The 12,697-nt window shown below is 18.6% G+C and overlaps 3 protein-coding genes across 3 annotated transcripts; 1 reads left to right on the forward strand and 2 right to left on the reverse strand.

Moving 5' to 3' along the window:
- Nucleotides 1–974: 974 nt before the first annotated feature.
- On the forward strand, nucleotides 975–4,082 carry PRSY57_1012600 (hypothetical protein; the record flags this gene model as incomplete). The annotated part of the gene is made up of 1 exon (XM_012907715.2): nucleotides 975–4,082. One exon carries the CDS (start codon nucleotides 975–977, stop codon nucleotides 4,080–4,082), a length of 3,108 nt encoding a protein of 1,035 aa, XP_012763169.2.
- Nucleotides 4,083–5,519: 1,437 nt separating this feature from the next.
- Nucleotides 5,520–7,406, reverse strand: PRSY57_1012700 (hypothetical protein; the record flags this gene model as incomplete). The annotated part of the gene is made up of 1 exon (XM_012907716.2): nucleotides 5,520–7,406. The coding sequence occupies one exon, from the start codon at nucleotides 7,404–7,406 to the stop codon at nucleotides 5,520–5,522; it is 1,887 nt and encodes a 628-aa protein (XP_012763170.2).
- Nucleotides 7,407–8,302: 896 nt separating this feature from the next.
- Nucleotides 8,303–12,015, reverse strand: PRSY57_1012800 (hypothetical protein; the record flags this gene model as incomplete). Its single annotated transcript, XM_012907717.2, has 11 exons — nucleotides 8,303–8,331; nucleotides 8,422–8,535; nucleotides 8,651–9,131; nucleotides 9,247–9,472; nucleotides 9,589–9,653; nucleotides 9,833–9,916; nucleotides 10,024–10,206; nucleotides 10,441–10,548; nucleotides 10,690–10,764; nucleotides 10,863–10,963; nucleotides 11,124–12,015. The coding sequence occupies 11 exons, from the start codon at nucleotides 12,013–12,015 to the stop codon at nucleotides 8,303–8,305; spliced, it is 2,358 nt and encodes a 785-aa protein (XP_012763171.2).
- Between the last annotated feature and the right edge of the window lie 682 nt (nucleotides 12,016–12,697).

Genomic DNA, 12,697 nt, shown 5'->3' on the forward strand with positions numbered 1-12,697 from the left:
AAATTATTCTTTTTTTTAAAAAAAAAAACAATTAAAAAAAACAAAAAATAAAAAAAAAAAAAAAAAAAAAAAAAAAAAAAAAAAAAAAAAAAAAAACGAATAGAATAAAATGTAATAAAATAAAATAGGACTTGTTTAATATATATATATATATATTTATATGTATATATTTTATGAAAACGTTTATCATATTAATTACATATATATATTTACATATGCACGTATATGTTATAAGTATTATAATTTTTTTTTTGTTATGTTCATTGGAAAACAAGTACAGTTTAAATTTTTCTTTTCTTTTATTTTTTTTCATTTTGCCGTGCCATTTCATATATATACCTAAGAGAAACAAAATAAGTGTAGCAATTTTAAATATATAATTTATATATTCCTACTTCCATTTTTGTGTTGTTGTAAAACTCTTTTAATTAAATTTTGAATGATTTTAAGAATTTAAAAGATAATTATGATATATATAAATATATATGTATACTGAAAAATGTAATGCTCACATATATATATATATATATATATATTATATGTGTGAAGGTACTTTCTTTTATATGATATAATATCATTCATTAGTACTAGACATTAATTTTTTTGTTATACATATATACATAAATATATATATATATATATATATATCAATATATGTGTGTATATTATTATGTTTATATGTTTACATATATGAATGTCTTTCTAATATTTTTATCTTCCCACAGCCGTCTTATAACACAATATTTGTATAAAAAATATTTATATTAATGGATTTTATTATCTGTTGTATGAGTATATATATATATATATATATATATATATACAAATAAAATATACGCATAAGACAACCTATTGTTAAAATAGAAATTAACTGGAGAAACAAAAAAGAAGAACAACAACAAAAAATTGAAGGAATAAATAATAAATAATCGAATAGTATATTAAATATATTATATAAAATATAATAATAAAAAATGAACAACGAAAATACATTGAACAATGACGATAATACAAGCCTTTATCATAATTTAAGGAAAATAAGAAAACCACGTAGTTACGATTTTGAATATGTTGATGATAAGACAAAAAAAGGTAGAGGTAGGAAGAAAAGAAGAAAAAGGAGAAGGTCATCTATGGGTGACATAAATAGTATAAATGGAAATGTGAATGATACAAATAAAGAGGAAAATATATTAATAAAAATAGAACGTACCGATAGTAATATACCTGATTCCAATGGAAATGTAGAAAATAAAATAGAAATAAAAACAGAATGTGATATAAACAAAAATTGTTATGTGAGTGAAAAAACTGTGAGTACCCCGAATTTACCTATTAGACGTTATAAAACCAAGAAATTTAATTTAGAAAAGAGTATGAATTTGTTTAATACTAATATTCCTTTAAGAAATAATAATATAAAAATAGATAGAATTTGTGAATATTTAAATTATACTACCAATACAATGTGGAGATATATGGGTTCTACTGCGAAATTTAGATTAGTAGAAGATCAACAAGAAAAATATTTATTTTTAAAAAATATGAAAAAGAATATAATTTTTGAAATAATAAAAATTGCAATGTTTGCTTTGTTGAAAGTTAATTTGAATGATAATAACATATATACCTTAAATCCAGAGGAGAAGAAAAAAAATGAATTCATATTAAAGGATATGAATTCAATAAAATATACTAAGAGAGAAGAATATAACAATAATAATCATAATAGTAATAGTAATAAAATTAATGATAATCATAATAATAATGATAAACCTAAAGGTGATGATAATTATAATACTACTAATAATAATACTAATTATCATGTAAACTTTCATAATAATAAGTCTAATAGAAATAACTATTACGCTTACTATTTTTATAGTAAGAAACCAAATAACATAGAAAATAATGAAGAAAGTAATTGTGATAATAACAGCGTTAATAAAGAAAACATCAATGGTCTTAAAGATACCTCAAAAGAAGATGAAAATATTTCTGATATCAAACGAAATTGTAATGTTTCTCTTAAATCTAATGAGACGAACGAAAATCATACGAACAATTATAACACTATGATTACCATAAAAATATCACCTGCTTGTGAAAATGAAAATATATCATATCCTTATTCACATTATGATAATTCTAAAATTAATATAAGTAGAAGACTTGAAGAAAAGGATGATATATTAAATCAAGGAGTAACCGTTCCCGAAATTTTAGATTTTGTTAAAGAGAAATATGAGAAATATTATGAAAATGTAAAACAATATATAGTAACCACTTTAAATATATATTGTGCATTGAATATTTTTAAACTTATAAGAAGAGGAAGATATACTATTTGTAAATATGAAAATTTTGATATTTTCAAAATGAAATATTTTAAAAAATATTATAAATTCTTTTATTCCTTAAAAGGAGAAGAAGAAATTTTAATGAATGTCAAAAATTATTTGAAATCATTTTATTATGATAGAAATAAAAAAAAAAGAAGAAGAAGAAGAAGTAGTAGTGGCATATTTGGTACAAAGAAAAGGCTTTTAGGTGACAAGCGGGGTAGTACGTATTGTTTAAAAGAAATGGATGCTTTAACAGGCACGAAAAATACAATAAGAAGAAGAAGATCCTCTACTAAGAAACTGGGAAGGAAAGGATTGAGTGCTCTGAAAAAAGAAGAAGTTACAAACAATCTTGCAGTATATAGTTACACAAATAATAATGGCAATGTTGTTGATAGTAATACTATTGGTGATAGTAGTAATATTATGGATAGTAGTAATATTATGGATAGTAGTAATATTATGGATAGTAGTAATATTATGAATAGCAGTAATATTATGGACAGTAGTAATATTATGGACAGTAGTAATGTCATGTATAGTAGTAATATAATGGAAAGTAGTAATATAATGGACAGTAATAATATTGTCGATAGTAATAATAATATGGATTGTAGTAACAAGGGTAATAACAAAATTGATACCCATTTTAATATTAATGTACAGAACCATGATCCTAATATAAATAATAATATAAACAATGTAATAAAATGCGAAAGCTCAATTAATAATAATGTAATTCATTCAACAACAGAACTTAATAATAATAACGATATAAATGATGTAAAGAATAATACTCCATCATATAGTAATATAAAAGAAGAAGTAGAAAGTAATTTAATAAATAAGGAGGAGAATAAATCTAATATTTTAAATAATGAATTGCTAAATACAACGAATAATGATATAAATAAACATGAAGAAGAAAAAGAAGAAGAACATACTATTTTAAATTGTAATATTGTTAATAACAATTTATTAGACTTATCAAATGAACGTATAAAAAACGTTTGCTTAGATTTAAGTAAAATTAATATAAAATGTATTAAGGTGGTTTATGGAATGAAACATTTCTTTTGTTCTTATGATACACAAGAAATAAGTGACCCATATTTTGAAATTATAAAAGTCCAAAAAAAATATGATATTTTAAGAAGAAAAAGTATAGAAAAAATGAATTTGAGAGGTGCCAATAATCCATATCCATCATCTAGGAGATTATTAAATATTGCAAATAATAATAATGATAATAATATTGTAAAGGGGAAAAACAATTTTTTGTTAAGAGCCAGTGTTATTAGTAGTAAAGATGATCCAAAAAAAAGAAATTCACAATATGGCAAACAAAGAAAACAAAATGAAGAAGATGACTATGCTATGAAACATGAAAAATATAATTATGTTAATTTTAATTTAAGTTATAAAACATTAAGAAAAAAAATGATATGCTTAAGGCACTATGCAAATGCAAATACAAATACAAATACAAATGCAAATACAAATATAAATATAAATACAAGTACAAATACAAATACAAATATAAATGTATATAAAAAAGAAGAAAATAAAACGATAAAAGTAAAAACTGAAATAAAAATCAAAGATAAATGCCTAACACCAACAAATGAAAGTTTAATACAAACTTCATCCATTAATTCAAATTTTTCAAATATTATAAGTGTTGATGGATTTTCATCTATAAATTTAGAAAGTCATTGTTCTCAGAAAAGTGCCTGACAAAAAATTATTGGTCTGAAAGTGAATGAAACAAAATATATAAATATGTACCTTAAAAAATGTGTGCAAAAATATATATATATATTTATTTATTTATATAATTAAATATTAAATTATTAATATGTAAATATTTAAAAGGACACAAATAAAACGAAAGGACCATATTTTGTTATTGTTTAATTATATATAAAAGGTGCAAAACGATAATTCATCATATCCAACAAGGAATAAAGTTAAAATGGAAAATGAAATAAAAGACCAATATATATAATATATAAGTTTTTGGATATTTGTTCCTATATATATATATATATATATATATGTATATTTATTTTATTTTATTTTATTTTTTATGTATTAACATAATATTTATATCTTTGTATTCATATATTTATGTATATTTTATTTTGTCTTTAATAAAAATCTTAATTTTTTCAAGTTAAAATATTTAATATTTTTCAATTTATATGTAATTATTCATTTTATTTTTTTTTTTATTATTTTTATATTATGCTTTAAATGAGCTTATAAAAATAAATCATCTAATATAAATGCTGTGCATTATCTTTTTATTATTTATACAGACATATATATATATATATATATATATATATATATATATATATTTTTTTGAATTATAAATTTATCTACATTTTTTAATTTAATTTTTTTGTACCAAATATTTTTTTTTAATAAAAAAAACATTTCATTTCTTTAATATATATTTAATTTAGTTTTAATCTTCTATTTATAACGTATTATATGTATATTTATTAATAACCACACTATTAATTTATCATTTAATAATATTATATAAGTATATATATATATATATTAATTTTTTTTTTTTAATTTTTGTCTTTTTCATTTCTTATATACAGATAATTATATATTACGTTTTATTTTTAATAAAGAAAAAAAAAAATAAAATAAATGAAACATTTATATAATTTTTGTTAATTTTTAAATAAAAAAGAATACGAAGAAACCTAATGTTTGTTAATATGTGATTGAAAATTTGTAAATTTTTTAAAAAATAAAGGTATATATAGTTATATATATATATATATATATATATATATATTTGAAATAAAAAAAGGGACAAATTTGATAAGATAAATGTGGGGAAAGGTTGTAGGAACAAATACAAACCTTTCTTTAAAAAAAAAAAAATTAAAAAAGAAAAAAAAGAAAGAAAAAATGAATTAATATATGAACACAAAAATATAGATTACTATGATTGTTCTACATGCTTGTGATCATAATTTAATTTTCTACACCTTTATATAATAACAATAATATAAATAATATTTAAAAAAATAAAAAATAAAACATGGATACATTTTCGTATGTATTTTAATTATTACATATATATATATATATATATATATATATATTTATTTATTTATTTATTTTTTTTTTTTTTTTTTTCCTTTTTTATGCTGCTTTTATTTTGTTTTTATAAAACATGGGTACGAAATAATAATTCACACAAATATATACAAGTACCAAAAATATAACAACAAATAAAAGATGTACATAATGGAAAACATACGATATTGCCATAGAAAATGTTACATGAGCATATTTTTGATAAAAGAATTTTTGTTTTTTATCAGTTGTCAATTTATAATCTTTGATTAAAAAGTTTGTATCAGTAATATTAGAATTGATAATTGTTTTAAAATAATTAAATAATTTTAATGTATCTTCTTTATATATAAAAAATTTATTATATTTATTAAGATTATAATCTATAGTATTAATATCATCATTTGAGCTCATATTCTTATTTATATATGTTATCATACTTTTTTGTTTTTCGTTTTTTTCTATTGATTGCTCTTGTTGTGTATTTTCTTTTTGGTCATTTTTTTTCTGTGTCATATATAAATATAAAGACTTAAAAATAATGGCAATATTATTTTTTACATTTTGAATATTTAATTTAGGTTGTAACATAGGAAATTTATTTAAAAATATCATGTTATTATTTTTTTTGCTTGAAGATAAAGAAAAGCTATTAATTTTATTTAATACAAAATATTCATGAAGACTTGGTAAATGTTTACTATGAATTTTAATTTTTTCATTTACCATTTGAACATTTTTTTTTATACTACCTTTAACTATATTATTTAAGATTCGATAAAATGCTTGTACATTTTGTGGTTGGGTTTTATTAGATTCATATATATAAAAATCTGAATTATTTAAATTATCTAGACATATAACAAATTCGATATTTTCCTTAAATATAGCATTTATGGAATTTAGAAAATCTTGAATTCCATAATAATAATTTGTAAAAAAAAATAAAATATTATAGTTTACTGGTTCTTTATTATATACATCATAAAAAAGTTTAATTAAATTTTGTATAATAATAAGATTAGAATTCGTAAATGTAGTATTTGAAGGTAAATCACTAAAGATATTAAAAACATTAAAATCAGCACAAACAATTATTGTCTTTTGTTTAGTTAAAAGAAATGTTTGGTTATCTTGTTGTTTATTAAATATAGTATTAATATGTATATTATTATTTTTATTAAGAAAATAATATAAACTTTTTGAATTCATTTTATACACATTTTGTATTTTAGATATTGGACTAATGCTAACATTTCTTGTTAAATCAAAATATGCAAATTTACTTTGATAATTTTCATATATTTTTTCTATATCTTTATTATTTTTTATAAAATAAATGGATTGTTGTAATTTCATATTTAATATAAGGGATTGAACAAACATTATTCGTTTTTCTAATAAATCTTGACTAACCAATTTATTTTTTTTGTTTTCATCATTCAATTTGTTTATTTTATTTATACGATAATATTCGTCTACATTTATATACATATCCTCTGGTAATATAATAATTAAACCATTATTATTATTTGTCATAAGAAAATGTATTAAAAAATAAAAATTGTTTTTTTCAATTATTTCATATAAATATATAAATCCTGAATATTTTATCAACTGACGACTGTTTATATATTTATTAATATATAACATCTTTTCTTTAATTAATCTTTCAATTTTTGTATCATCCTCGATATCTAAAAAAGAATCTATTCCTAATGTCTTCTCTTCATCAAATCTTACATCTTTATATATATATAATAAATTTATTAAATTATTCTTAATAAAATTATTTGCAGAACCTGTATACTCATTATTATTCATTAGATGAATTAAGGGATATCCTTTGCTTTCATAAGAACCTTTAACAAATTCATTTTCAAGAATGTAACAAAAAAATATAAATATTTCAAAAATTAATAAGAAAGTACTCTTTTTCTTATATATTTTCATTCTTATTTATTTTCTTCTCTTTCCTCAAATTTTTTATGTTCCTATTAAACACCTCTAAAAGAATTATTTCTAATATATTTTTTAAGTAATATATATAATAAAAGCATATAAATAAAACAATATACATACATACATACATATATATGTATGTATATATATATATATATATATGAATTTATTTTTAATAATTATGTTCTTATAAAATTCGGTTAAAACATAAAGGTTACTATATCACAATTTAATATAATCAAATAAGAACACCAAAAAAAAATTAATTTTAAAAAGAAGAATATGTAATATATATATATATTTTTTTTTATTTGTTTATTTGTGAAAATAATCTAATCAACAAATAAAAACAAATTAATAAAATCAAAACATGAAACATAAGGGAAGAATTGAAAAATTAATAAACATATAAAAAAATATATTTATAATATAAACGTTACAAAAAATATAATTATACATATATAATCTTTTATATTATTCTTGAAACAAAATATTTGCCCTTGAATATCTTCATATATATATATATATATGTACAAACTCAATATTATATATAAATAAAGTATATGTATATAAATATATTTATTTCTTTTATAATTTATTATGCTATAAAGATAAGGCTAATTTGAATATATCTCTGAAGTGTTGTAAAATGTCAACCTTTAAATATTTTAGCACTTAAATGAATTAATAATAATAAATAATAATAATATTAAACAAATTGATATTATTCTTCAAGTATTTATTTATTTGTTTCCTTTTTTTTTTTTTTTTTTCTTATATGTATTTTTGTTTTTATGTAAAGGGAAACATAATAAAATTTATTACTCATTAAAATATAGTAATATATAAATATTTAAATATATACACGTATTATTGTCCAATGAATTTTAAGTATTATGACATAATATTTTACCTACTGAAAAAAAAATATATAATATATATATATATATTTATATATTTATTTATTTATATATGTGTATATATTTAAGAGATTATACTGAACTACCATTTTTATTTCCATAAGAATAAACATATCTTACGTTAAGAATATCTTTCATATCTAATTTATTTAATATTTGATTAGATATATAAAATTCCAAATCTCTATAATTATTGGATTCTACAGATTTAAAATAAATTCATATAAATATAAATGTATGTGATTACTATATATATATATATATATATATATATATATATATGATTATATTATTTGAGTCAATTTTTTATTTTACCTGTATAATGCTTAAACCTCTTTTTGCATATATCTTTTTTGTTTACCACCTTTGCCTTTATATAACTTATTAACTTGTTATCCTTAGAATGACATTTTTCCATATTATTTTTCGTATTCTTAATATAAAAAGAATGAAACACATCCTTCTTAGGAATCATTTCTTCTTGTGTTTTTGTTTTTATAAATGTAAAATCTTCATTCTTACAAGAATACGTTGTTAACAATTTTATGTATTTCTCGTATAGTACATCATATCTATCCTTTAATAAATTATACTCATTATTCTTGCTATTTAAAATGAGATCAAAATTAGTAGAATTTTCATATAACATTTTTTCATCAGTTATATTATTACATATTTTATTATTATACGATTTTTCTGATATCGTATCATTTTGATCTTTTAATTTACAGCAACGTTTACATAGACCATTATATGAAACATTACTATTGGAGGTTCCGAGTCCTGCTGTATTTTCCTATTCAATATAGAAAAACAAGATAAAATAAAATATAAAAAAATTTTAATATTATAAAAACATAATAATATTATTTTCATTATTTTCTTTTTTCTATTTTTAATTTGTGCATTACCTTCGAATCCAATAATATACATCTACTTATTCCTTCTTTTCCCTTTAATAAATTGTGCTTAAGATTAGACATTTCTCTATTCATCGCATATATTTTTTTCTTTCTATTCCTTATACCTTTGAACAGTTGCAAATTAGTCTTAGATAAAATATAACACCTTTCGTTACTTTCTAATAATTTTTTTTTCATCCTCTCAAAATTATCCAATATGGTGTCGCTCCTAAATCTAAAAAAAAGAAAAAAAAAAGAAAAAAAAAAAAGAAAAAAGGAACAATATTTAGAATTCTTTAATTATTAAACTTTTTTATGTTTTTATTAATGAATTATTATATTATTATTTACCTGTTGATAATAATTTTTCTTTTTTTTTCATATGGAAATATGTCCCTTTGTTTGGAATATTCATTCTATAAAAAAAAAAAATATATATATATATATATATATATATATATTTTTTTTTTTGTACGTATGAATGTATTTTATTCATTTGAATCCAATCAAAAAACATTTTTATATATGTAGGACATTCGTTCATGATATAAAACAAAATGTCCTTCTATTAAAAAATTTTCTTTAATTTTTATACATTTAAGATGTTTAAGTTTTTCTCCGTTATTTGTTCATTTTGGGCTAGTTTTAATTCTAAAATTAACTCATTTGCATTTTGTAACTAGAAAAGATGAAAAAAAAAATCATGAAAATAAAAATAATAATAAAATAATAATATTAAGGTAATATTTATCCAAATTGATATAAATATATTATTTGTTTACATACTTTTTCCTTTTGGTTGTGAAATTTTCCTTTATATTTCTTAAATTTATCCTTCAAAAGTAATTTTTCTTCCTTTATTTTAAGGTTCGAAGATTTCATCATATTCAGTTCGTTTTTCAAATATTTTATTTCGTCATCCAATTTATCTCTTTCTTTTATGTAATTTTGTTGTGAATTTTCTAATTTCTTGCGTGAAAAAATGAATATCATATGTAAAGATTGGTGAGCATTTTTCATTTATATTATTTATTTATAATATATTTTTTTTTTCATCCTTTACTTTTCTTTTACTTTTACTTTTTCTTTTTCTTTTACTTTTTCTTTTTCTTTTTCTTTTACTTTTACTTTTTCTTTTACTTTTACTTTTACTTTTTCTTTTCATTTTTTTTCTTTTTTTTTTTTTTTTAATAATATATATACCTTTCTATTCACCTTCTGAAATTCATAATCTTCAATAATTTTATTCATTTCTGTTTTTTGTTCTTTTATTATGTGTATTTTTTTATTTAAATCTCGTATTTCTTGAGCCTTCAAAAATTAAAAATCAGTTGATTGATATATTACAAATAAGAATATATATTCTTTATAATCCAAAAGTATGTTCTCATATTTTCACATATAATCATATTTTATTTAGTTTTTTTTTTTTTTTTTTTTTTTTTTTTTTACTTGTTCATCGTTATTTTCTAGGGCATTCTCCAATTTTCCACTTAAGGTGTCGTTAAGTTTACATAATTTATGTATCTTTATAAATAGAAAAAAAAAAGAAAAATTAAATTATATGAATAATATAAGAATCTCAAAAAAAAAAAAAATATATATATATATATAATTATTGTTACCTCCTTTTTATAATTATTTAAGATATGCTTCAAATTAATATTCAAGTGTTCTATGATTTTTTCTAGTAACAGTCCTATGGTATTATTATCAATGCATCCATCTATATGATAAGAAAAAATCAGAATTAAGTACCATTATTATTATAAAGATGCATGTGGGAATTTCTTCTTTTTTTTCTTTATATATATATATATATATATATATATATATATATATGTATATATTCTTATATACATCAAGCTATTTATATTAATACATACCTTCTAATTCTTCCATTAATTCTACTTTTTCAACTTGATTCTGTCTTCCTTTATTTTGGGCCTTAAATTTTTCTTGTTCATATTTTTTTAATTCATCTCTCTTTAACATTTTTAACAAATTATATTTACTTTTATGATTATTATTGTATGATAAAAGTTCCGTATCACTAAAATAATTTCTTAATACATTAGAAGTATTTCTCTGTTCTATTACATTATCTGTCTTTAGTTTGATAAAAGAAAATATTGTACTTGAAGATGAAAAACTGTTTTCTCTTTTGTATTTTTTTTCATTAAGTTGTATTTCATTTAAATAATTATATTTAACATTTTTTTGATTTGTATACAAATAAATATCATTATCGTTTATATTAACATTATTTGTATACTTCATTATATTTTTATTATCTTTTTTTCTATGAGAACTTTTTACATTTGATGAGAGTAAATATATGTTTTTTCTTAAATGTTTATTTGAATATATGTTTTCATCCATATTTTTATCTATATTTTTATCTATATTTTCACCCATATTTTCACCCATATTTTCATCCATATTTTCACCCATATTTTCATCCATATTTTCACCCATATTTTCACCCATATTTTCACCCATATTTAATGAGGAGGACTTATTAAAGTAGAAAAAACTTTTTGTTGTTTTGAAATTACTAATTATTTTATTTACATTTGAATTTACTTTTTCCTTTTCATCACATAATGGGAATAGGGACTTTCTATATTCTAAACTATCTAAAGTCTTTGATAGTTCACTTGAAAGAAATTTATTTACATTATGTTCACCATAATTATTTTTATCTCGTTTATTCTCAGATATCTTATCTAATAAATTTATTATATTTATTAGTTTTTCAATATTTTCTTTATTCATTAGAAAAATGTAAGTAATGAGAAATAAAATTTAAAATATTGTCTTTGCACTAGTTATATATAGTTTCAAATATATATATATATATATATATATATGTATATATATTTTTTTTTTTGGTTTTCTTTAGGAGTTCATGTAAATGTCAGAAAAAACTTTTCATTTTACTTTATTTTATTTTATTTTATTTATTTATTTAATTATTTATTTTTCTTATCATTTTCATGTTTCGACTGTTATATAAATATTCTTAAAAGAAGTATAATATATTAAAATTAAATTTATTATATATAGAGAGAGCAAGAGACAAAGACTTATTCTATATTTTTTAAAAATATAGACAATTCTTTATTTCTTATTAAAACACTTAGGGATGATCATATCAGATAAATGAAAATTTATATTGCACACATAGGGAATAAAAAAAAAAAAAAAAAAAAAAATTGGCTATACGAAAAACATGTTTACATATTTTATAAGATATATTTAAAAATATGGATAATTAAATGTTAATTTCCTTTTAAAAGTAAAAAAAAAAAAAAAAAAAAAAAAAAAAAAATCATTCATATATTATACATTATAACTTTTTATATGTAAATGATATAATAAGTAATCTATTACAAAGGAATGAAGTTTTCCTTTTCCTTTTTTATTTTTTTTCTAATTAAAAGAAAAGTTTAAGATA

The sequence above is a fragment of the Plasmodium reichenowi genome, chromosome 10, assembly GCF_001601855.1.
Source record: "Plasmodium reichenowi strain SY57 chromosome 10, whole genome shotgun sequence".
Taxonomy (NCBI): Eukaryota; Apicomplexa; class Aconoidasida; order Haemosporida; family Plasmodiidae; genus Plasmodium; species Plasmodium reichenowi.